We start from the raw sequence: 26,060 nt of genomic DNA, 5'->3' as shown, positions 1-26,060 counted from the left end.
TTATTATTATTATTATTATTATTATTATTATTATTATTATTATTATTTTCAAAATGGAAACGCAAGCTAAATTAGTTTAAAACAGAAAAAAAAGTCGTGGAATCAGAATAATTTATTTATTTTTTTTTGTTGCTTTTTTCCCCATCTTTTTCGGACGTATTTGAATTTCGCGCCATTTTTTTTTTTTTTTTTTTTTTTTTTTTTATGGATTATCTCGAAAAACTATTTCGAATCGTTTTCATTCATTCATTCATTCATTGTAATCATTTTATTTGTTGATTTCAAAAGTGACAAGTTTCCTTTTCCGCCTTTTTATTTTCGTTTCAGGTTTCCGTCGTTCCCGTCGTTCATTTTTTTTTATTGGGCGCGCGCGCGCGAAACGGAAGCGTCTTTTTCTTTTTTCGGATTTTCGGTTCTTGTCGATTAGTTAAATGTCCGTCGCGGATTTTCTTCGAAAAGGTTGATTTGCTTACGTCGCGAACGGAAAAGGGAAAATTTCTAAAGTTTTCTTTTTTTTTTTTTTTTCTATTGTTTTTCCGTTCATTTACATAGACTGGAACGCCCTACCGATCGACATAACAAAAAATGGGTTAAATAATAATAATAATAATAATAATAATTGGGTGAATGTCAACGACGATGAATGTAATAATAAATTTTATACAATTTCGTCATTGAAACCGTAAAAGGAAAAAAGAAAAAAAAAAAAAAATTCTCCTTCTGCGAACGCGGAAGAAAAAAAAAAAAAATTAAAAAGAGTCGACAATGGCGACAACGACGACAATGTCGACAATCAAAAATTCAATTTCGTACATTTACCGAAATGATAATAATAATAATAATAATTGCGTCGTCGTTTAATTTTGTGCGACAAAATTTCAAGGTTTTCATTCGTTATTTAAAAAAGTCGAAATATTTTTTTTTTTTTTTTTTTTACAAATCACTTTCTCTCTTTTATTTCCCCCCCTCTCTCTCTGGGAAAGGTTATCCGGATTGGAAAATGTTTATATGATCGTTCCCTCCCCCCTACTTCCCCCTCTTCCTCCTCCTCTGGAATCTCATCGTTCCTTATATATAAGTTGTCGATATAATGATAATGTTGAATGAAACAAACGTTTTGTTGCTATTTTTGTTAATAATAATAATAATAATTATTATTATGATTATCAGTGCGTAGTTGTTGTTGTTATTGTAATAATTATCATTATTATTATTATTATTATTATTTCGGCGTTAGAATTGGATTCAATGTCATCCGATATAATCGCAATTAAAATATGATAAATTACACTTAAAAAAAAAAAAGACTACTAGTGGATTTTTTTTTTGTGTGTGTGTTAACATTGACTGAACGAACGATGTACTTGACGAATGAGTGAGAGAGAGAGAGAGAAGGGGGGGTAAGAAGGAAGGGGAAAGAAGTGGGGGGGGGAAAGAAAGAGATAGATAGACTAGAAAAAAAATAAAATTTTGCGAATGTGTTTTTTTTTTTTTTTTTCGGTGAGAGAAACATGTTTTTGCCCTTGAAACTTACCGTTTATGTGTGTGTGTGTGTGCGTGAGTGCGTGCGTGCGCGTTCAAGGACTCTAACGAATCATCGTCTAAAACTGATAATGAGGAAGAAAATCGAGGTTAGATAGAGAGAATTGAAACAAAAACAAAACTTATCAGGCATGGGATGACGGTGCGGATGAAGAGAGAGAAAAAAGGGAAAGGGAAAGAGGAACGAAAGGGAAGCGGGGTGGGGGTGGGAAAAGGACGAGAAAATTTGTTGATATGGGGGATCCGCCTTTTTGAATTCGTAATTTTAAAAAATGTCTGACTGACTTATCGACGACAACCAAAAACAAAAACAAAAACAACCGTTAATCGCTAAAAAAAAAAATACGGTTTTCTTTCATTCGCCTTTTTTCAGAATCTCCTTATTCCTTCCCATATCTCTCTCTCTCTCTCTCACTCTTTTACGTTTTGTCTCTCTCTTTCTCTCTCTCTCTGTCTATCTCTGTCTTTCTCTCTGTCTGTCTCTCTCTTTCCCACCACACGCACAATTTCAAAACGTTCACAATCGCGCACTTTTATTTATTTATTTAATTTTTTTTCGCACTTGAAAAATTGGCGCGAAAATGATAATGATAACGTTGAAAAAAAAAGTTAAAATAAATAAATAAATAAATGAATAAACGGCAAATTTTTTTTTTTTTTTTCAACATTTATTTTATTATTATTATTATTATTTTTACCTTGGATCGGGCTAAAGAACTCACCTGGGCAAGAAACAGATGCTTCACCTTGACTTAGCCTAATGGTTGTTGTTGTTGTGTGAGTTAGAGTGTGTGTTTGTTTGTGTTTGTTAGTCCTCGAAAAAAAAAAAAAAAAAAAAAAATTTATTGTTTGAAAAACTTCCGTTCGAATCATTAAAAAAGAGAAAAAACTTTGAACATTTTCAGAGAGGAGGGGAGAGGGAGAGAGAGAGAGATGGAAAATAGGAATGCGAGCACGCATGTGTGTGTGAGAGAGAGATAGAATGAAACTTTTATATGAACAAAAAGAAAAAAAACCCGGAAAAATGGCGCGAATTTTCGTTTGTTTGTTTGCGAATGAACGTACGGGTGGGAAATTTAAATTTAAGTATTTACGCGGGTTTTTTTTCCGTCGTGTCTTTAATCAATCGGAATTTTTTTTTTTTTTTTTTTTTGCAACGTCATCAATCTTAAATCCTTAATTCAAACTTTTTTTTTTTTGTAAATTGAATGACTTATTTGAACGAGTCATTATCATTATTATTTAGTAATGTTTGTGTTTGTTTGGTTTGTTTTTTGGCGCGAAACAATTTGAAATTAGTTAACCGTTTATTCAAATTTTTTTAAAGGGAAGGAAAGGAAGGAAAGGAGGGAGGAAGAGGGGAATAAGGGGGAAGGGGGGGAAATACGCAAGAAAATTTTTAGTGTTTATATAACGATCGGGAGCAAAAAGGGAAAAGGAAAGGGAAGGATGGATGGAAGGAAGGAAGGAAGGAAAACTTTTCGAGATTTTTGAGATGGGAAAGGTCGGCAACCTGTTGATCAAAATCCTTTTTTTTACATTTTTATGATGGGATCGGAGATTCGTATACGAACAAACGAACGAACCTTTTTTTTTTAATTCTTTTTGTCGTGAACGAAGAAGAACCTTTTCTGTCTGTCTTTTTCTCTCTTCTCCTGCGGACACGAAGGGAAATAATTTCAAAAAGGGATTTGAAAAGGTTTCGAGAAAAACTTTTGAAATTTCTTCGGAAAAGTTGCACCGAAATATAAACCGGAAAGGGAGGGAGGAAGGAAGGGATTTGAATCGATTTCATCGTGGAAATTATTTTTCGTGTCATTAGAAAAAAATTTTTGGATTTTTTCGTCGTCGTCGTCGTCATCGGTAGTGGGTTTCTAATGATTTTCATTAATTTTAATTAATTAATTAATTAATTAATTATTTAAAAAAGGGAACTGAAATAAACTCGTTTAATTTTATAATTTATAATTTTTTTTTTTTTTTTTTTATTGTTCGAGATTTCCGGTCGAGAATTTCGATGAATCGAAATTTATTAAATTAAATTTTAAAAATAAAAAAAATTTTTTTTTTTTTTTTTTTATCTCAAATTCGAATCTTTTGCGGAACGAAATCCGATTTTTTGTTGGGGGGCTTTTTTTTTTTTTTTTATTTTTTTTTTATTTTCGCGTTTCATCGTGGTACGAGAATAAGAATAATTATTTAAATTATGATAATAAATTATTATTATTATTATTATTATTATTATTATTATTATGATAAAATTTTCCATTTCAAAAATAAAAAAATAAAAAAAAATTTTAAATTGGGAGAATGAGAAAATAAAAATGGCGGATTTTTGTCGTACGCGACGAGTTTATATAAAATCAAATCAGGTTTGAAATGGTTCTCGTTTCGAATGAGAATAAAAAAAAAAAGTAAAATTTTATTTTTATTAAAATTGTTCAAACTTGAATCATCATCATTCATTTCCTTTTCCCTTTCCCTCTTCCTTTCTCTCGCCCCCCCTCGAATTGGTTTATTCGTTCGAAATTATCGTAAAAGGTTTTTTTTTTTTCTATTGACACGATCGATTATCGGTAATGGCGGTGGTGAAAAAGGTTTTTCGAATAGACGTGTAACGAATACTGATATTCTCCTGTCGCTCGTCTGCTGCTCCTGCTCCTGTTGTCGCCGAACGTTCTCGAAGCTTCCACCTCCTCCTTCTTTTTTTTTTTATGTGTACCTGTCACGCGTTCTTGATTTTCCTTTCGTTTTATTTTCGTGTCGTAATTAATTTTAAACGATAAAGGAAAGGAAAAGGAAAAGAAAAAAAAAAAAATGGCACGACCGACTGATTTTCCTCAGACCTGGAATTTTTAATTCGTTGTTGTTTCCCCGATTTACCAAAAAAAAAAAAACCTGTTTTGTTAATTTTTTTAAAAATAGAAATAATAATAATAATCATGATAATTAGTATTATGTTTAATAATAATATTAATAATTTTATTGTAATAAAGGTTAATGAGAGCGAGAGAGAGAGAGAGGGAGAGGGAAAGGGAAAGAGAGAGGATTTATTTTTAAATTGATGGTCAGCCAAGTCGAACGATTAAATAATTTCTTTTCATTATCGTCGTAATCATTATCATAATCGTTATTATTATTATCATTATTATTGTGGTTGTAAAAGAGAAAACCTGGACCTACGCCCCTCCCTCCCACAAATCTCACCCCGATGCAAGTTATTAGGGTAGGAGGGTGTTCGAGGAGTCACCACCCCCACGTTTTTCTTTATCACTTATCAAAAATTATTTTTTCCCTCCCCTCCCCTCATCCTCCCAATCTCCTCCTACCTTTCCTACCTTCTTTCGTGTCGAAATTTTTAAATTCCAAAAACACTGGAGAGAGGTACGGGACGGTTGGAGAGTCGTTTGAAAAATTTCCAGGTAGAAAAGAAGAGAAGAAAAAAAAAGCAAAAAAAAGGAAATTGATTTTATTAAACGTTTCGCGTGAAAGTTTTTTTTTTTTTTTTTTTCAATAACGACGAGGACGATAATAATAATAATAATAATAATAATAATTAAATGTTTAAAAGGTTTTTCAGGTTTTTGAATTGAATTGAATTGAATTTGGCCTTTGGCAGGTTCGGTGGCCATTCAGTCTGCTAAAATTCTCGGAATTTTTTTTTTCGAAAAAGAAAACCTGATTTTTTTTTTTTTTTTGGAATTCTTTAAATTTTTTCTCTTTTTTGTTGTTTGTTGTTGTTGTTCTTGCGAAGAGATGATGATAATGATGATGATGATTTATTTTATGCGATCCTATCGAGATTGTGACCAAAAAAAGATTTTTTTTTTTTTTTTGCTTTTCTTTCGCTTCCTTTCTTTCTCTCCCGTTCTCCAAAAAAAAAATTTTTACTTTTTAAAAGATGACCCGACGTGAAAAAAATGTAAAATTTTTCTATTATTATTATCATCATTATCATTATTATTATAAAATAAGTTTTTTTAATTCGTGTGTTACGAACGTATTCGTACAAACGAACACAAGTACAGGATTGCAAATAAATCTTTTTTTTTTTTTTTTCTATTTTTTTTTGTATAAAGTTAATTTATTATTATTATTATTATTTAAAAAAAAACAAGTTTAAAGGTACGCGGCGTAACGTCTGCGTTGGTGATGGTGGTGGTGGTGGTGGCGGCGTCGTCGGCGGAACGGCGGATTTCGTTATAATTAAAATTTCATAAATTAAAGTCTAATTGGTCGGAGAGGTTAATCATGATTCATTTAATTTTTTTTTTTTTAAAAATAATTATTTAGTTTTATTACCATTATCATTATTATTATCATTATTATTATTATCGTCGTCGTCGTCGTGGAAATTAAAAAAAAAAAAAAAAAACTGAATTTTTTCTTTAAAATTATTATTAGAAAGAAAAAAAATAGTTCGGTCGAAGGTTGGCGGTTTGCAAAAAGTGAACGTGGATTCTTAAAATTGATTTTCAAAAAGCGCGGGAAAAAATTTAACTTCCGGTAACTAAAACTAATCGTTTTCGTCTGCTACGAGTTAGGATTTCCCTAACTTGCTAATTGTTATAAAAAAAAAAAAAAAATTAATGAGGTGAGCGCCGCGCTGCGCCGCGCCGCGCCTACCCACTCAACTAATCAATTAGTGAAATTATTATTATGGAAAGGAAATGCCAACTGTTGAAAAAAAAAAAAAAAAAAAATTTTTTTTTTCTTTTTTTTATGTAACAACTTGTCGTGAGAGTTAATTAGCGTATCAAGTTCAGGTATGTGTTCAGGTGTCAAAATATATAATTTTTTTTTTAAAAATCTTTTCCTTCCTCCCTCCTTCCCTCTCTCTATCTCTTTCTCTCTCATTAGAGTCCGTTTGTGTTGTCTGTCCTTTTTTATCACCATTAATTTAATAATTTTGATTTATGGAAGGAAGGTAGGAAGAAAGGAAGGAAAGAAGGGAAAAGGTCATAAATAATTTTACCTGTTGACCTCAGACGAAGACGACAACAAATGGGAGGGGGAAAAAATGAGTGAGAGAGAGGGAGAAAGTCGGAAATGAATCCCGAAGGAAGAAAATTTAAAAATATTTTTTTTTTTTTTTTAATAAAAGTTAAAGACGGATTAAAATGGCGGATATGAACGCACTTTTTTTAAAAAATCCCATAATTCGATCATTCAATCATTCAATCATTCATTCATTCATCGAATTCAATCAATCCGCGATTGGATTTAATTCGAAATGAAAAAAGCAACAACTGACGTCACACACACGCACAAACGTTTCGTTGCGTAATAGGATTTTGTATGGGAAGCGGAAAGAGTTGAGAAGGATAAAAAAAAAGGGTGGAAGGGAAAGAGGGAGTTTGGGGGTAGGGGAAAAGGGAATGCAGGGGGAAGGTAAGACGATAAAGAGAGAGAGAGAGAGAGAACGTTGTTCGTTTGAGCGACATATGAAAATTATCAAAACTTTTTCATTAAAAAAAAAAAAAAAAATGAATGAGTGATTCCGTTTGTTCGTTTGTTTGTTTGTTTGTCTCTCCGTTCGTTCGTCCATTTTCTCGTTTGACGATTGTTTTTGTCATTTGATTTGATACGTCAATGATTATATATATTTATATAATTTTTGTTTGTTTGTTTGTTTGTTTTCCAGTTCGAATGACTACACTAGGGGAATACTTCAAACGATAGGATTTAAAGAATTCAAAGATTATCTTTTGCTCGACGAAGACGGTAGAAAAAGTGAAAATGGTAAAAAATTATTCGAAAACGGTGTCGAACTTTTAAAAATTGCGACAAAACAATACGCGACGAGACAGAGAAGATGGATAAGAAATAGATTTTTGAAAAATGCTCGAAGACAGGTATGTTAGTTTTTTTCTTTTTTATCGTAATGATGATGGTGATGGCGATGATGACGGTGTTGGTGACAACGTACAGGTACCGCCCATATACGGACTCGACGCGACGGATTTGTCAAAATGGAACGAAAACGTTTTGGAAAAAGCTTCGGACATCGTCGAGTGTCATTTGGCGGGTAGAAAATCCGCGATAAAACCTCTCCCGATGGAAAATGAAAAAATTTCCATCGATAAAAGTTACCACTGTCAAGTTTGCGACAGGATATTCGTTGGAAAATTACAATGGGAAAGTCACGTGGAAAGTAAAAAACACAGGGGAGTCCTAAAGAAAAAAGAAAGGATGAAAAAGGAACAAGAAAAAGAAAAAGAAGAAGAGGAAAAGGAGAAAATGAGGAAAAACGAAGAGAATTTCACAAACGTGGATTCAGGTTAATATTTATTATGATAATAATAATAATAAAAAAGGAAAAAAAAATTATCATCATCATCATTATTATTACTATTATTATGATTATCATCATTATCATTAATATTTATCATTCTTTAAAATTTTTTTTCCTTTTTCTACTGAACCTTTCCCCCTCCCTTCCCTTCCCTCTCTTTCTCTCTCTCGTTACTACCTATTCTTACATTTAGTAAAACGTGGCATTAGTGTAATTAAACTAACCGTAAATTATAAAATGATAATAATCATTATTATTACTATTATTATTATCATTAAAATTCCGACGAATTCTTTTGGGGAAAAAAAATAAAAAAAAAAAATTTTCCGATTTATTATTTAAATTGAAAGTGATTTTTTTTTTTTTTTAAAAATAATTAAACATTATCATTATCATAATCGTATCGCATAATTTTAATAACAATAATAATAATAATAAGAGCATTTAATTCAAAGGAATCGGAAATGAATCTGGGTGTGTGTGTGTCTGGAAAATCCTGTGGAAAATGAATGCTGAGAAAACTTTGACGGGAGTATCACGGGAAATCACAACAATGACGACAACAACAACAATAACAACCATAATAGTAATAATAATGATAATAAAATTATTATCGTAATCATTATGAACAAAAAGAAGGATAGAAAAGCAAAAAACCAAAACGAAATCAAATTCTTCTAACAATTCTCGTAAAAAAAAAAATTTATTTTAATCTGAAATAATTACGCTAAACGGTAACTAAAAATCATCATCATCATCATCATTATTATCATTATTATTATTATTATTATTATTATTATTTCGTTTAAAAATAAGAATCACTTTAAAATTTTTTTTTTTTTATTAACTAAACTAAGACATCGTCGTGTATTTCCGTTTCCACCGACCCCGAATCTTTTCTTTTTTTCTATCCTCTTCCTCTTTGTCGTCGTCATCGACATCATCACCTTCTTCTTCATCATTATCATCATCATCGATGACGGAATTTTTCCAATTGAATTCTCTCGAATTTTTAGGTCCCCTATGATCGTAAGAATACAATCTCGGATCTCTGTCGCAAATGAATTTATAAGCGAGACAAAGCCTGTTCCAATCGTCCATCGTCATTTGATAGGATCTTAATTTCGGATTTAATTCCGAACGTTGAAATAATTCAACGGATAATTTATCCGACAATTCTTTCGGGAATAAATTTCTGGAATGAAAAGAAAAAAAAAAAAAATCCAATCGAATGCGTAGTAAGTAGAAAAAAAAATAATAATAATAATAATTTTTCTTCTTTAACCGTCGCCGCAGCCGCCACCGCCGCCCTTTACATTCGTTTTTGCCGCGAGGATAAAAGAAGAAAAAAATTTAAAAAAAATTCTTCTTACGCCACGGCTCGATTGCAATATTTCTGTCGGTAGTTGAACATTATTCTCAAAACTTTTTCAACGATTTCAAAATCCATTTTAATAAAAGGTTCGATCAAAGGTTCGAAATGTACGACGCCGACGTCGACTTTCGGCTTGGGAAGAAAAGCCGTTCCGGGTATTTTGAATTTTAAATGTACGTCGCACCAATTTTGACACATGACCGACAAACGACATCGATTTTTACTTCCCGGAATCCCGATTATCCTTTCGGCAACCTCTTCTTGAAACGTCAAAGTCATTTTGACTCTTCCGAGTGACCAAGCGTTTCTCCTAAAGGAATATAAATTACACTTTTATCCCTTTTCCCTTTTTGTTTCCTACTCTTATACAACTGTTTGTCTTTCGATACATAACTCCATGATTATTTATTACGGTAATAGTTACCTCAGTGATATGTCATTCAACCATCTTACGATTAACGGTGTCGATACATTAAATGGTAAATTACCTATTAAGTGAATATTTGGTGTGACGTCATTCCAATTTTTTTTTAACGATTCGTCGAATAATTTACTCAGATCGTAATCCATAATGTCGGCATAAATGATTTTAAAATCACAATAACTACTCGTTTCCAAATTCTGAAATTTTATATTACCAGTAAAACTTTATCATTATCATTATTATTATGTAAGCGGGGGTGGGGTGGGAGGGGAGGGGTAGGAAATGTAATTATTACCTCAAGCATTGGTTCGAATCTTTGATCTTTTTCAATGACTACAACTTTTTGAGGATTTCTCATTAGTATTGATCTCGTTATGGCACCTGGACCTGGTCCCACTTCGCAAACTTCTCCATCTTTTATTTTTCCAGCTGCTTTAACAATTCTATCAGTGATTCTTAAATTTAATAGGAAATTTTGAGATAATCTTTTCAATGCGTGAACTTGATATAATTTAAGAAGCTCTCTAATTGTCGGTAAGGGTGAAATGGTTACAGACATGGTTATTGACAAACTAATAAAATGTGTGCTCTAATATGTATGTATATTATGATTTTAAAATTCTAGGTGGCTCTTCGAAATCATCCAAAAATGTCTCTTGTCTTATTTTATATATTGAAAATGAGTATATTGATAAAACCAATGCAAAGGATCCGGCTAAGAAAGCTCTCTTTCTGTACAATAATTTCCTACCGATGATTGACCTGTTGAAATTTTTTTCTTCGACTAATTTTTTATACACTTTAGCAGTTTTTAATTTTTCATCGTTTTCAAAATCAGCCAAAGGCATGTACTTTTTATCAGACATATCTTTCTCAGTATCTGAAATGTTAAAAATTGATAATTAAAAACGTAATTAGTCAGTTTCATGAGTATTGCATGAAGTTTAATTATTTTACAATATATATATATATAAAAACGAAATTCAAGATTTAAACATATATTTTAATAACCTAAAAATTTACAAATAATTACCTAACGATATTTGATTCACACTTGATTTAGTTTTCTAATGATCTCGAGACAGTATAAAGAAACAAAATGTCTTGCACCTTATTTTACTGAGTAACGTATATATATCGAGATTTAATACAACGGAAAATATTATCTTAACGAATGATACTTATCATGTTACTATTTAACAAAGTCTTGAGTAAATTTAAAAAGCAGACATTACCGGAAACTCGGTTAGTCAAAATAAAAACATTAAAAAAAATTAAATCAAATTAAATAATCGTCGTAATATCGCACGGGTTGTCGATGAAAATAATTAAAATAAATAATTTTAATTTTTTAAATTTTATTTTTAACATTTATAAATGTTTAATTATGAAAAAAAAAAAAAATGAAAAATACATGAATTGCAAAAAGTATTTAAGTCGATTTGCAGAGTATGCAATTTATTGAATACAGGAGGCAGTGTAAAAATTGACGATTTCCTATTGGTCGAAATTGTAAACGATTTGTGCGCATGATCGAGTTCTTTGTTTTGCAACACAGTATTTACGTAATGTAAAGTATTTTTTTTTTAATATATTCCGTACCAACTTTCGTTCTTTTTTTTTTTTTTTTTTTTTTTTTTTTTTGTCTCTCATCGTGAAGGGAAAAAATTTCGTATGTGTGACAATGCCATTTATATCAAAAGATTGGCGTTCTCCTGGGGAAGAATGGGTTAAAACCCGAGAAGGTTGGGAAAAGAAAAAAATATTAGAATGCGGACGACATTTGTTACTTTCTCAAACGGAAAATACAAATACTAGGTAAGTCATTCGTTTGTTTATCCTCTCAGCTGATCGATTATTTATTTATTTATTTTTATTTTTTTCAACGTTTGTAATTTGCTTTTATAAATATATATATATATATTAATTTAAACGTTTAATTATTATTTATTATTAATATTATTTAATTTATTTTTCAATTCAATATTTAAATAATTAAAATTAAATTTGATGTGAAATTAGTTTACTTTTAAATGTCAAAGTCCTTTGTTTTATTTTATTATTATTATTATTATTATTTTTTTTTTTTTTGGCATTATCGATCCGATAATTTTTTTATTTAATTCGAATAAATTTATTTATGTATAATATTATTAATAGAATTGCATGAATTTTATTTTTTTTAAATAAAATTTTATTGTTTCACGTAATTGCGACCTAAATTCATTCTTCTTATATTGAATTTAATGACCAGAAACTTTTTTTTTTTTTTTTTTTGTTCTTTCCAACTAATTACGTCGAAACAATAAAATTTGTTTTTCATTTTCAATTAATTTTGCACATTTAAAAAAATGGAGTCTGGCTCGATAAAACGTAAAAAAAAAAAAAAAAAAAAAATTAATTTTTTTGTTTGTACACACATCGTTTCATTTTCTTTCTCTTCCCCCCCCCCCTCTCTCTCTCTCTCTCTCTCTCTCGTTATCTTATCCATCTTTTATCACTATCAAATCAGACGAGAAAGAAAAAAAAAAAATAAAAATTTAAATTTATTTAAAAATTTCACGGTACGGTCCCGGTCCCCTTTCTCCCCGCAAAAAAAAAAAAAAAATTCGAAATGAAAACTTTTGGAAAAAATTAAATAAAAAAATTATTTTCGATTATTATTATTATTATTACTATTTTTTTTAAAATTGAAAACGCGGGGAAAAATTGAAATTTAATTTCCGGTTAATTGATTGAATGATTTTTTTTTTTTTTAAATATGCTTTTTATTATTATTATTAATAATACTTAGTGTAAAGAAAAAGAAAACTTTCTTTTTTTTTATATAAATATATCTGAAACGCGTAATAATCTTGTTGCTTTTCGTTTAAATTTCCTTGTTTCTCTCTCTCTCTCCTTCTCTTTCTTTCTCCTTCTCTTTCTTTCTCCTTCTCTTTTTCTTAAAAACTTTTAAATTTAAAAATTTCTCGAAGAGTTCTAAATTTATATATATTTAAAATAAAGAGTGAGAGAGAGAGAGAGGGGGGGAAAAGAAGCGGAAACGAGGTCAAACAATTACGTGAAAGAATATACGGGATATACAAAAAAAGAAAGAAAATCGTGGCATTAGAAAAAAAAAACGTAATTAGTAAAACTTTTTTAAATTGCTCACTTTTTCTTATCTGTTATCATTATGTTTTCCATATTTGTTAATTATTTTACACTAAGTTTTCTCTCATAGAAAATATAAAAATTATTTTTCGTTTATTCGTAAGTGACGTAATCGCACATCCGGTTATGTTTCATTAAAATTATTATTATTATTATTATCGATTTTATTTTTTCATACTTATTTGCTTTCCACTTTCTTATTCTTTTTTTCCTTTCTTTTTTTATTATTATTATTAAATTAACTTAATAAAGGATTTTGTTCATAAATGATAAGAGGTCTTTTAGTGAATAATAATGATAATAATAATAATATTAGTATTAGTAGTAACCCTTGACTGATTGCGAATGACGAAACCGGTTTCGTAACGGTGGAAAAATATAAAAGTACTTCCGGAAGATTCCTCCTCCCTTCTCCTCCCAAGGCGGTAAAATGGTCGACATGCTGGATAAAGTCAAAGAAATCGTATACCAAATGCATCCACCCACTCTTGATTTCATAATAATAATAATAATAATAATAATAATGAATTTAATTTTTTTTCTTTACAGAATTCCATCGATTGGAAATTACGAAAGAGATGAAAGAAAAATTAAAATCCAAAGAGTTTCTTCTAGTCGTTGGTAATTTTTTTTTTTTTTTTTAATAATTTTTTATTACAAGACAAAAGTTACGAATATTTAAATAAATTGTTTTATTTTAAGGTACGACGAAAATGACGTCGTCGTCGACGTCGATGACGTAGACGTCGTCGTTTACGACGAATGCAACAAAGAAAACATGGAATTAGTAGACGATCAAGAGAATTTAGTAAGAGTTATACAACCTCATTGTCAAGTAGTAATTAAATGTACGAGAGAAATAGCAGGATTTAACGGTTTATCGGATGCGTTCAAAAGACTCGATTTCAGGTTGGCCAATATAAACGAAGAAAACAAAATGACGTCGTTCCAATAATATTAATTTAATTTTCGTTGTTGTTAATTTAAAACAGGAACGCCGTTCACGACGTTCGTCGTTTCAATTACATTTGTAAACTTTTAGACCTCTTGATAACGCACAAGTTGAGCATGTTATCAGGATGCGCGCAAAAGGTTTTGTTCAACATGTTGGAAGAGGTCGCGTATCAGGTGTCGATAAGTCAGCAAAATATTCACATGTTGAATAAATTGTTAAATCAACTCAGGGTCATGATAGATTGCGCATGTTGGGGAAGACCACTCGGAAGCACACTCCTTTGGGAATCTCATTTGAGAACCATCAATAGAATATTGACCATAGCAAACGGTATCGTTATAAACGAGGTGAGACGCACGATGAAATAATGATGATGATGATGATGATGTTGATGATAATTTTGGAGGGGTTTTTTTTTTTTTTTTTTTTTTTGCTTCCTTTCCACAGCCCGGTGATGACGTTTATCCAAAAATAGAAAATCTACCGGAGGAATGCATACGTGAAATATTATTAAGATTAGCGGATCACAAAGATTTGGAAAGTTCTAGAAAAGCGTATTCGGTCATGTCGAAACTCGTGAACGAACAAAGGATTTGGAGAGAACTTTGTCAATTTCATTTTACTCAACAGCAAATAAATTCACTCGAAACGGGAACAACGGTGGAGCGGGATGGGAAAAATGACGTGGAAGGAGGTCAAAAAAATTGGCAAAATATTTATCACAAGTTAAGAAAGTGAGTCGTTTGAATTAACAAAAAAAGAAATATCGTGGCACGATTGAAATCCTCGTCGTCGTCGTCGCCGTCGGCGTTAACTACGTCCACGTCATTTGAAAGGTTTTAATAATTTTTTTTTAGGTCTTACGGTTTGAGAGAAGAATATGCGGAAATGATTCAATTGTGTAGAAATTGTAATTGTTTGTTCTGGAAAAGCATAGGACATCCTTGCATCGCAGATCAAAATCCAGGATTCCAGGAAAAGTTAGAAGATGTTGATAAAAGTTCCTTACACATTCCGATACCTCCCCAAGCTTTTCTTAAATTTTTTTCACTATGAATTTTCATTTTTTTGTTACTGTTGGTGCTGCTACTACTACTGCTGTTGCTGATGATGCTGCTGCTCTTTGTGTCGTTTGTATATTTAATATGGCCGACCCGATAAAAAAAAAACAAATTTGAGCAACTTGAATGTTGAACGAGGAGGTTCAAAGGAGGAGTAGGAGGAGGAGGAATTTATTTTTAAAATTATTTCTTTCGATTTCCTTTTTTTCCGCTCTTCTTATATTTTATCGATTAATATCGACAAAATGTCGGATAGTTGTAGTCGTTAAAAAAAAAGTTACAAATATTTTAAAAAAATAATAATAATAATAAAAATTATGGTTTTTTAAAATTCGGATTTAGTAGGAATCACACAAAGTTATTAACCGTAGCAAAAAAATTTAAAAAAACCGTTTGGATTTGTAGCAAAACGTTTCATTTTTTATCACAATTTAAATTTTATCACGGATTATCAGCTCACTTTGGTCTGTCTTCTGATTTTAAATCACATTTAAAAAAAAAAAAAGGCGGGAAAATGAAAAAATTTGATTTTAAATTAAAAATAAACTACAAATTAAAAAAATTTTAATAAATTTTATTTTAAATATTAGAACATTTTAATTAATCTTAAAAAAATATCGATTGATGTTTCGTTGTATTTATCGATCGATCGATCGATATATCGATTTATCTAGTTTCGCTACGACTGATGAAAATATTATTTTTTCTACCGTGAGTTGTGGTAACTTTTAAAGCTTTGAAATCACGACATTTATTTATAAAAAAGTGGGAAGGGAGGGGAGGGGAGAAGAGGGGGAAGGGATAAAAACAATTTTATCCGGCCGACGAACGAACTCATTTTCCGCCTTTTTACGTAAAAAAAAAAAAACCGTTATTGTTAATCCCCTCGATCATATCTATTAATTAAAGTTTTATAGTAAATATTATTATTATTATTGATAATTGTTTGACTGCTGTCGCTTCTTTTGCTGATGCTACCGATGAAAAAAAAAAAAATTAAAATTTTATTTTAAAATTTCAAAAAAAAAAAAAATTTGAAACGATTTAATTGTAATAATAATAATAATGGGTTTGAATTTATTTATTAAAATTATTTTTGTTATGATAATTACAATATATTTTTCATATTGTTCGCACATTAATAGATATAAATATATATTATAATAATAAAATATTTTAAATTTTAATTGTGTCGTCTTTCTCTCTCTCTCTCTCTCTCTCTCTCTCTCTCTCTCTCTCTCTCTCTCTCTCTCTCTCTCTCTCTCTCTTCTTTCTCTGTCTTTCTCTCTCTTTCTCTTGCCTTCATTTATAAAAAACAAAAAAAATGAAAAAATTTTTTAACGTTGTGTATTATTACTTTCCTTTGAGTGTCCGTTTACTCAAATGGAGTCCGGGCGATGTGGGAAAGGTAAAATGGAAATGGTAGCGGTGGCGGTGGTGGTGGTGGTGGTGGTGGGGATGAATTTTAAACTTTAACGAATTGACGTCAAAGGAAATTAAAAATTAGGATTTATGGAGAATTTAACACGTAAATCGTTGAACAATAAAAAAAAATTTTTTTTTTTCCCCACTTCCATGTAAAAAAATTTACTCCAGCGAATTCACCATCGTTTACACGTACGCGCATATATTTTAATTAAATATAAATAATAATAATAATAATAATAATAATAATGATAATAATGATAAAATCCGCGAGATTTCGGAACGGAAGAAAAAAAATAATAAAAGTTTGTTTCTTTCTTTTTAACTGAAACCTCCTTCCTCCCTCCCTCTCCCACCCTCTCCTCCGCCTTCCCCCACTTTTCCCGCCCCCGCAAATCAACTCCTCGTCGAAAATTATGAAAAAAGAAAAAAATGATGGCCAATTACACACAATTCGAACGATTCCATTAAAAAAAATAAACCTAATTATTTGTCCGAGTAAATATGATGATGTCGTCAATAAAAAAAAAAAAAATTTCCGGATGAAATTAAAAATTTTTTTTTTTAAATACCTTCTCCTCATCCTCATCCTCCTCCTCCTCCCCTTATTCTTTTACCTTACAACTTGTACCTATGTTTAGTTAATCTGGAAAGCCATATGGAAAAATGGAAACAAACGAACGAACAAACAATGAATAATGACGTCAAAGTAAAATCATAACGATTATTATCGTTATGATATAAAAACAAAATTTCTGTCGTTATTAAACATCAGTTGTAAAAAGTTTTATTTATTATTATTATTATTTAAATTTGTTTAAAAGTTTTAAATTTTTATTTGAAGAGAAAAAAAAAAAAACATTTGACAAAAATGAAGTTTTCAAAAGTTTTAAACCAAACGATTTTGATAAGAAAAAAATTTTTTAATAATAATTTATTTTATTTATTATTAATATTAAATGTTTTATTTGATATTTGCGAAAGTTTTAAAACAATCGGAAAAGCTATTAATAATAATAATAATGTAGGATATAAGGGATTAAACGAAACGAAATTTATTAATAATGATAATATTCATCACGTTTATAGAAGAGTCGCATCATCAATGGTACCGATAAGGGATAGAGAAAAAACATCAATTTGTTCATATAAAGTTATAACGGATATAAACAATCAAAGGATTCCTGATAAGATTGATAAGGTGATTTGTTTAAAAGATTCATGCAAGTGTTCCAATCAAGGAGGTTTCAAATGCACTCAATTATACACTCAACTTAACGTTACTTACGTCACAAATGATTTCTTATCAAATTTCGAATTTGAATTGATCGACGTCGAATATGCTTGCGTTTGTTCGAGAGCACCGGGAGGTTCAAATGTTAACCTTTTGGAACCTGTTTTCGTTTGATTTTCACCTTATTTATTTATTTATTATTATTATCGTTTAAATCAACTTTAATCTGTGATACATGATTGCTTATAAGAAGATGAAGAAGTTGAAAACAAATTTCAAACAAATGAGAGTGTTTTATTAATGCCTTTTTTACCCCTTTCTCCCCGCTCCCCGCCATTTTTTTTTTTTTTGCATTATTTCTTTCCTTCTTTCACTTGCCTTATCATTAATATTATTATTATTATTATTGTATATTTTTATTTATTTATTATCAAAATTTAATTTTTTGTATTTATTTAAAATTTAAAAAAAAAAAATAAATTAATAATTATTTTATTTCATTCATACATTTATTTATTTATTTACTTATTATCATTATTATTAACGTTATTATGTATTTATAAAAAATAGTTGGGATTTTAAGTAAAATTATTCAGGTATTGAATAAATAAATAAATAAATAATATTTTAATAATTTGTAAGAAGTAAACGATGTTGGACATAAGACGTCCGCCATTTTGTTTTTTCTACGACGCCATTTGCAAAAACACACAAACAAATGTAAAATTGTTTAGTTAGTTAGAAAATACAACGGGGTAAGTAAGTTTTATTTATTTATTTATTTATTATTTGTAAAATTTAAATTCGTTTGAAATCCAAACCGTTTTTTTTAAAACAAATAATAATAATAATAAAAACGTGAAAGAAAAAATACATTCATTGAACGTGTTCGAAAAACAAATTTTTTTTTCTTTAAAATTTAAAAACGCGTTCAGAAATTTAAAAGTGATTAATGACGTCACACAAACACGACCGGAGGCCATTTTACAATCGTTCATGTATATACAAGGAGTTCGTCGTTTGTTTTGGGGTAAGTTTTTTATTTATTATTATTTTATTTTTTCGGGAAATTAAAAATTCATTATTTTTATTTTTCCTTTACGACAAAAGGAAAATTTTATTTATTTATTTGTTTTTTTTTCTTATTAAAAAGAACTAAATAACATTTTTTTTATAAATATGAAACAAAAAAAAAAAAAAATAATAATTATTGTCACTTTATATTATTTTCATATATATATATATATATATATATATATATATATATATATATATATATATATATATACTTTTTTTCGTTATAAATTATACATTTGTACTTTTTTTTATCATTATTATCATCATCATTATTATGAGTTCATACATTCCATCAAAAAAAAAAAAAAAAAATTTCCAGCAGATTTTTTTTTTTTTCTCATTTCAACGGTAATAAAGGACGAAAAATTTTAATAAACTGGACGGTTTTACACGTTAAACAATATAAAAAATAATAATGATGATATTTTAGTTAATAAACAAAATAATAATAATAATAATAATATGTTTTAACGGGGGGGGGGGGGGAACGATTTTTTACATATGAAAAATTTTTAAATTAACTTTTACGCAAATCCGCGAGTGTGTGTGTGTGTGTGCGGGCGTGTGTACGCGTTTATGTGTGTTCATAATCAAATGAAAATTTTTTTCTTTTAATAAATAAATAAATAAATTAATTAATTAAACGCCATTTTTTTCGTTCTTAACAACGTGACCACGACATATTAACAATAGAAATCAATTTAAAAAAAAAAAATCTTTTGGAAATTTTTTTTTCTTTTTTCTTTTCACACTCATAAATTAATTCGTTCACATTTAAAATTATTATTATTATCATTATAATAAAAATATATATATTATACTGTGTTATAATATATTTATATAAATATCGAGTAATAAAGTTCATTAACGGTTACGATTTAAAAAAAAAAAAAAAAATTTTATTCATGTATACAAGCATGTGTGTGTGTGTGTGTGCACGTGCACGTGCGCGTACGCACACGCACACGCACACCCACGTTTTCCCACATTTAAATAATATTTATATATTTAAAAAAAAAAAAAGAAAACAAGTCTCTTATTACGTATAAATAAATAATAAATAAATAATAAAAAAATTAATAAATAAATAAAAAATTAGAGCACGTGTAAATTTTCACAATTTTTAAATTTAGAGTCTTCTTTTCCAAACAACCACGTGAACATTTGCCTAGCTTTAAGGCTCGCTTTAACTACGCCCCTGGATTTGTACCAGTGTGCCTGTGACGATTCCGGATCTTCGAGTTTTGCATTTGATAATTTTAATCTTATTTGATTTAATATTCCGACTAAAAGTTCGTCTATGTTGTGATTTATACCTACGGACACTTCGATATATTTTGCTCTGAACGTACACGCTAAACATTTACCATCTGAAAACAAAAATAATAATAATAATAATTTTAAAACAATTTAAAGTGTGGGAAAAAATATTTAAATTTCAATTAAAAAACCGTTTTCGGTTTTCCAAACATTATTCAAATGACGACGGTTGGTTGGAAACCCTTTTTTTTTTAAATCGCCATTTTCGTAACGGTTTTTTCTTTTTTTTTAAATTTATACACGTTGTTTAAAATGAACAAAATGATGAATTTTTCCTCGGTTTATGACAATAAAAAAAAAGGTTTCGGACTTTTCGAGTAATCCCTATTTTTAATTACATTTTATTTTCATTTACCTTTCACTTTTATTTATTTATTATTCACGTACGCCATGTTTTACAAGTCAATGGAGATTTACTCGCGACGCCATGTTTGAAAAATACCTTTCGCTTTTGTTTTTTTTTTTTTTTGAATTCTTTTGAACGTTTTCGTCATAACGAAAATCGTGTGGAATGATAATAATAATAATATTAATAATAAATTTTAATTAATTACAAGTTAAGTCACCGGATTAAAAATAAAATTATTACAAATTGGTTGATGCCCACTCGAAAGCATTAATCGATTCCATTTTTTTTTTTTTTTAATTAAAGAGAATTTATCACTTCAAAGGTTTAAAATTAAAGAATAAAAAATAAAAAAACGGTCGTAAGGGTTTTTTATATTTACCCATTAAAACAAAAAAAAAATAATATAAAGTAATTATTTCCAAAAGAATTAATTTAACAATAAAACCTCGATGACCTTGACGCCATTGAATGACGACGACGACAAACATTCAAATTCTTGTTTAATAACCGTTAAATTAAATTATTATTAAATAAATATTCACAACAATTAAACGTTTAAATTAAATCATGCGTTAAATAATTAATAAAGTTGTTTAAACGTTGTGAATATATAATTAATTTTTTTAAAAAAATATCCGAACGAATAAAATTTTTCCTTTTTTTTTAACCAATTAAAATTTTTTATTTTTGTCGCAAGTTTGTAAAACAATATTTTGTCGACGTTTCGTTATTAATAAAATGAATTAATTATAAGAAGAAAAAAAAATTAATTAATTAATTATTTAATTCGAAAAGTAAATAAAATTAAAAATGCGATGAAAAAGTTATTTTATTCCCGAAACGAAAAAAAAATCCCGTTTTAAATAATAATAATAATCCTCGCGTTAAAAATTTAAAAAAAAACAAAAAACCGTTGTTAAAAAATCTAATTTTTTTTATAAATCGCTTATCCTTTTTTATTATAACCGTTATTTTATTTTTATGAACGTTTAAAAAAAATAAAAAGGAACAACAAAAACGATTTTTTTAAATAATCTTTCTCTCTCTCTCGATAAACCTTTCATTTAAACGGTCGTTTGTCGAAAATGGGGATTTTTAAGATTATTGAGAAAGAGAAAAAGAGAGAGAGAAAAAAAAAAACAAAAATGGCCGCTCGCATTCGAGTTATCCCCATTTAAAATATATATATAATAATGATAAGAGGAGGAGGGAGGGGGAGTGGGGGGGGGAAAGAGAAAAACGAAAGAAAAAAAAAAAAATTTCATTCTGTTGTCTTAAATTAATTGCTGGTTTTTAAAACGTTAGACGTTTTCTTTCAGACTATATAAAATGTTCTATTTTCGGAAAAAGCTTTTCATTTACTTTCACAGATTCAAGTGACATGTAAATACGTGACGTCACTTTAAAAGGGGAAATTTCACTTTGTGACGTCATTAAAAATTTTTTTTTTTCTTTCCTTTTAACAATGTGTTATGATAATGTTTATTATTTAAAAAAAAAAAAAAAAAACAGTACGAGAGGGTTTTTTGTTTTGTATTTAAAATTTCGGTTTAAACAAACCGTAGAAAAAAAAAAAAAAAAAAAAAGTTTAAGGAAAAACGTTTTTAATTGGATGAGGGATGGAGGAAAACCCATTGAAATTTTTCCTTTTTTTTCTAAGGGTTTATTAAAAAAAAAAAAAAAAAGTTTTTAATTTTTTACTACAAAAAAATTAAAAATTAAAAAACAGAAAAAAATTATCCGACCGAAAAGTTTTTTCCAGTTTTCCTTTTTTTTTTTTTTTCGTTTAATAATAATAATAATAATAATAATAATAATAATAATAATAATAAGGGGAAAATGAGGAAAAAAAACTTTAACGTATGACTTTTAAACAAAAAATTATGATTTTTACCACGAGGAAAAAGGTAAAAAAAAAAAAAAAAAATTTTGACATATTATTTCCGGTTTTTTTTCACTTCCCTTTCCTCATCTCGCTCTCTCTCTCTCTCTCATTTTTTTTTTTAAACGCAAATATTCCTTATTAAAATCATTTATCACACCTAACAATGACAACGACTACAACGTACCTGATTTTAATTAATTAATTAATTAATTAAAACGCAAAAAAAAAAAATTTTTATTTTTACACGTGATTCAAATAAAATTAGGTAAAAATTAAGGCGGAAACGACGGAGGCGGATACAAAGACAAAAGGAAAAATGGAAAAAAGGAAAAAAAAAATTTTCCATTGAATGGGGGAAAAAAAAATAATCGCCGTTACACGTAATCAATGTAATGACTTTTTTTTAAATAAAAAAAGTTTTGCTTCTATTCAAATAATTATTTTAATTGATTCGAATTTTTTTCTTTTTTCTTGTTTTTTGCTATCGAAATAAAAAAATAATCACGAACACGCACACCTACACACGCAAACGCGTGCAAAAAAAAATAATAAAAATAAAAAACATGTTGAAAATTCCGTGATTTAAATTTCGAGGGGAAAAAAATTTTGAAAAAACATCGAAAGGATTTTGCTACGGTGACGGGGGGGGGGGGCGGTAGGAAGCACACGTAAACCGTAGCAAAAAAAATAAAAATTTTAACCTAATTTAATTTTTCGTTAATTTTTTTGTTTTTTGGATGATCAACCGCTAATTGCACTATCCCTTTTTTTTTTTTTGCTATCGTCAATCGTGATTAATCCAAATATTGCATGCACGTATATAGTCTCTCTCTTTCTCTCACGAAACAGGGAGGGAGAAGGGGAAGGAGGGGGAAGGGGGGAAGGGAAAGAGAGGAAATAAATAGAAAAACTTACCCTGAGCCGATACAGCTCTGCTTCTTGCTAAATCAATTTTATTAGCAACTAATATGGCCGGCCTCGTTCTTAGCAAATCTAAATCGACGAGTCTATTCAATTCCGTTTCCGCTTTTTGAAAGCTCGCTTTATCGATAACAGAATATAAAACGACGAATGCATTTTGTGGATCACTTTTACGTATTTGAATTTTCGAATTTCGTATATTTTCAAAATGTAATTCGGATTCTTCACCATTTAACATAATCGACACGACTTGTTGGTTTGATTCATCTGAAAATAATAATCGATTCCTTTGTGTTCATGTTTTTAAACATTTATTATTATTATTATAAAAACCTTCTTTTGTGGACAAACATCAATGAGATCCGGTAACAAAATTGGGATTTATATTTTAATTAAGTGATAAAAACACAAAATGGGAAAGTAAGTCTATATTAAAATTTACATAATGGCGAATACCTAATGATGAATAAAAAAATCAGCAAAAGCTTTTTTTTTTTTTTTTGTTTTTTTTTTTTTCAAATTCCTGTCGAGTGAAACTTAACAGATATTTAACAAACAAAACGAAAATATATATATTGCGATCTAATTTTTGCGAGAATAAACACCAACGAACGCAAAAAAAAATTGCGAACAAATTTTTTTGCCAACTGGGTCGAAAGTTTGAAATGTAAAAAACAAACGAAATCGTTTAATTAACTTTAAAATTTTTTTTTTTTTTATTTCGGATTATTATTATTATTTTAGTTTTAGGTTAAGGCCCCATCATTATTATTATTAATAAAAGAAAAAATTAAAAACTCACAGTGGGCTTCTGTCGTAAGCGTTAATACATTCAGACGTCATAAATTGTGAAATTAATGCCGTTTTTCCAACTCCCTGTGCTCCGACTAAAGCCACTCTATATGTTGTTATTTCAGGTGGGGGAGGAGGGACTACAGGTAAATTTGTTGTGTTTGATATTTCCTGTTGTTGTTGTTGTTGTGGTGAAAAACCCGGGGGTGCTAAACTGTTACTACGTGATCTCCTCCTCCTAAATGAATCTCCTCTATTAACTACACCTGAAAACACATCATTTATCATTATTATTATCATTAAATTTCTTATTCATTAACAATTTAATACAACTTGATGACGTAATAAAATTTTCTTACTAACATTTTCATTCGTGTATGCATTCATTTTCTTTCTTTCTTTCTTTTTTTCTTTTTTTTTTCTTTTTTACGATCAAAGAAATTTATCGATTTTTTTTCTTTTTTTTTTGATTATTTATTTATTTATATGACGTATTAATTAAAATTATATTTAAAAAAAAAAAAATTATTTACAAAAAATACATAAAATAAACACCTGGAAAAAATAAAAAATAAAGAAAATTTTTCCGATATATTTTTCTTACTCATGATGAAATCAACCCCTTTTGAAATTTTATCATTATTATTATTAGGAAATTCCTTTATATTTGGTTTGTATTGTGTACCTTTATATTAAACGGTTCTTGCTTCGACAGTTTTTTCAACTGTTCTTATACCACCTATAATACCAAGTGCAACACCGCCAATAATGGCACCGTTTAATGATGATTTATACATTGAATTTCCTACTGTTTTATACGAAACATTTGAATCCGCCAATCCCTGCACGCAACCGATTAATCCGCCAATAATAAAACCTAAAATCATTCCGTCTAAAACGTTCTTAAAAGAAAGAAAAAAAGAAAAAAAAAGGAAATGAAAAAAGGGGGGAAAGGGATGGAATATAAATAAAAAATCCGCCATTTTACATTTACGCACGCACGCACGCAAAAAAATCAAATGGAAAAAAGTGAATGTTATTAATAATAAATAAAGAAATAAAATAATTAACCTCTGTGTCGAAAATAAATAGATATGCGGTCATTTTAATTACTTTTAATTTTTTTTTCCTTATTTCCCCGTCTTTAATTAATTTAAATAAACCACAAAAAAGTAAAAAATAAAAAATAAAAACTTTCTTGCGTAAAATAAATAACAACAACAAATAAAAAATTTTCCCGCTGGATTTTTACCACAGAGATAAATAATAAAAATATTAAACAAATTTTTTGAATTTTATTGTCATAGAGTGCGCGCGACACGCAAACCTTAAATTAATTATGGTTGACTTCGTTCGTAGGATTTTTACGTCTATGGTAACAATAACTATCAAGATGGAACTTTTCAAAATGGCGCGTCCGTTTTATCTCTTTTTTCATTTTGTTTTTAAATAAAAATTTAAGAATCCATTTTTTTTATTTTCTTTCTTTTTCTTTTTTTTACCTTAGCAAACTTTTTTTCTCTCTCTCTCTCCTAAAAAACAAAAACTCAGGTGGTTTTTTATTTAATGTAAAATAATAATTTAGTTTTTCAACTTTTTTTTTTTTTTTTATTACTTTTTTGCCTTTTTTTTTCACTTAAAAAAAAAAAAAAATTTAATTTTATGATTGAACGAAATAACAAAGTTTGTTGTTGTTGTTCTTGTTGTTGTTGTTTTTGTTGTTATTTTCATTAAAAAAAAAAAAATAAAAAAATAAAATTTTTACCTTTTTTTATTATTTTTAGTAAAGAAGAAAAAGAAGTCTTTAATTTAAAAAAAAATTATTTATTTATTTATACTTATTTATTTATTTATTAACTATTTATTTTTTATGTAGGTTACGACCACCATGTACCTTTTTATTTTTTAATAAATTTAATAATAAATAAATAAATAAATAGGTTTATGGAAGAATTTTTTTTTTATGTAAATCGTTTTCGATATAAATTTTATTTAAAAAAAAATTTTTTTTTCTGTCATTTTTTGTGTGTTAAGTTACCGACACGTGTTAATACTCGTGCTAATACTCGTGTCAATTATTATTATTATTATTATTTAATAAATTTTTCAGGTTTTTAACGAATTATTTTCAAAAGAATTTTTCAATCCGACATTAAAACTATAATTTTTGAAAAATGCGTCAAAGTCGCTCGAATAATTATCATCATCATCGTCATCATCATCATCATCACCATCATCATCATTATTACGGG

At 28.4% G+C, this 26,060-nt stretch overlaps 7 protein-coding genes across 7 annotated transcripts; 3 read left to right on the top strand and 4 right to left on the bottom strand.

The window, feature by feature from the left end:
* Window positions 1–6,775: 6,775 nt before the first annotated feature.
* On the top strand, window positions 6,776–8,346 carry Phum_PHUM566030 (tRNA isopentenyltransferase, putative; the record flags this gene model as incomplete). The annotated part of the gene is made up of 4 exons (XM_002432001.1): window positions 6,776–6,825; window positions 7,187–7,397; window positions 7,474–7,696; window positions 8,279–8,346. 4 exons carry the CDS (start codon window positions 6,776–6,778, stop codon window positions 8,344–8,346), a joined length of 552 nt encoding a protein of 183 aa, XP_002432046.1.
* Window positions 8,347–8,689: 343 nt separating this feature from the next.
* Phum_PHUM566020 (Dimethyladenosine transferase, putative) lies at window positions 8,690–10,195 on the bottom strand (the record flags this gene model as incomplete). The annotated part of the gene is made up of 5 exons (XM_002432000.1): window positions 8,690–8,755; window positions 8,819–9,032; window positions 9,211–9,522; window positions 9,637–9,833; window positions 9,932–10,195. 5 exons carry the CDS (start codon window positions 10,193–10,195, stop codon window positions 8,690–8,692), a joined length of 1,053 nt encoding a protein of 350 aa, XP_002432045.1.
* A 1,125-nt stretch (window positions 10,196–11,320) lies between these two features.
* Window positions 11,321–14,800, top strand: Phum_PHUM566010 (F-box only protein, putative; the record flags this gene model as incomplete). Its single annotated transcript, XM_002431999.1, has 6 exons — window positions 11,321–11,454; window positions 13,339–13,406; window positions 13,533–13,698; window positions 13,782–14,091; window positions 14,192–14,478; window positions 14,602–14,800. 6 exons carry the CDS (start codon window positions 11,321–11,323, stop codon window positions 14,798–14,800), a joined length of 1,164 nt encoding a protein of 387 aa, XP_002432044.1.
* Window positions 14,801–16,921: 2,121 nt separating this feature from the next.
* Phum_PHUM566000 (uncharacterized protein) lies at window positions 16,922–17,638 on the top strand (the record flags this gene model as incomplete). The annotated part of the gene is made up of 2 exons (XM_002431998.1): window positions 16,922–16,939; window positions 17,267–17,638. 2 exons carry the CDS (start codon window positions 16,922–16,924, stop codon window positions 17,636–17,638), a joined length of 390 nt encoding a protein of 129 aa, XP_002432043.1.
* Window positions 17,639–19,636: 1,998 nt separating this feature from the next.
* On the bottom strand, window positions 19,637–20,355 carry Phum_PHUM565990 (GTPase_rab, putative; the record flags this gene model as incomplete). The annotated part of the gene is made up of 2 exons (XM_002431997.1): window positions 19,637–19,911; window positions 20,304–20,355. 2 exons carry the CDS (start codon window positions 20,353–20,355, stop codon window positions 19,637–19,639), a joined length of 327 nt encoding a protein of 108 aa, XP_002432042.1.
* Window positions 20,356–22,532: 2,177 nt separating this feature from the next.
* Phum_PHUM565980 (GTPase_rab, putative) lies at window positions 22,533–23,254 on the bottom strand (the record flags this gene model as incomplete). The annotated part of the gene is made up of 2 exons (XM_002431996.1): window positions 22,533–22,576; window positions 23,011–23,254. The coding sequence occupies 2 exons, from the start codon at window positions 23,252–23,254 to the stop codon at window positions 22,533–22,535; spliced, it is 288 nt and encodes a 95-aa protein (XP_002432041.1).
* Window positions 23,255–23,814: 560 nt separating this feature from the next.
* On the bottom strand, window positions 23,815–24,695 carry Phum_PHUM565970 (uncharacterized protein; the record flags this gene model as incomplete). The annotated part of the gene is made up of 2 exons (XM_002431995.1): window positions 23,815–24,074; window positions 24,545–24,695. 2 exons carry the CDS (start codon window positions 24,693–24,695, stop codon window positions 23,815–23,817), a joined length of 411 nt encoding a protein of 136 aa, XP_002432040.1.
* Between the last annotated feature and the right edge of the window lie 1,365 nt (window positions 24,696–26,060).

This window comes from Pediculus humanus, genomic scaffold (assembly GCF_000006295.1).
Source record: "Pediculus humanus corporis 1103172108299 genomic scaffold, whole genome shotgun sequence".
NCBI lineage: Eukaryota > Metazoa > Arthropoda > Insecta > Psocodea > Pediculidae > Pediculus > Pediculus humanus.
Note: the sequence above shows the minus strand (reverse complement) of the source record. Positions and strands in the feature narration are given on the sequence as shown.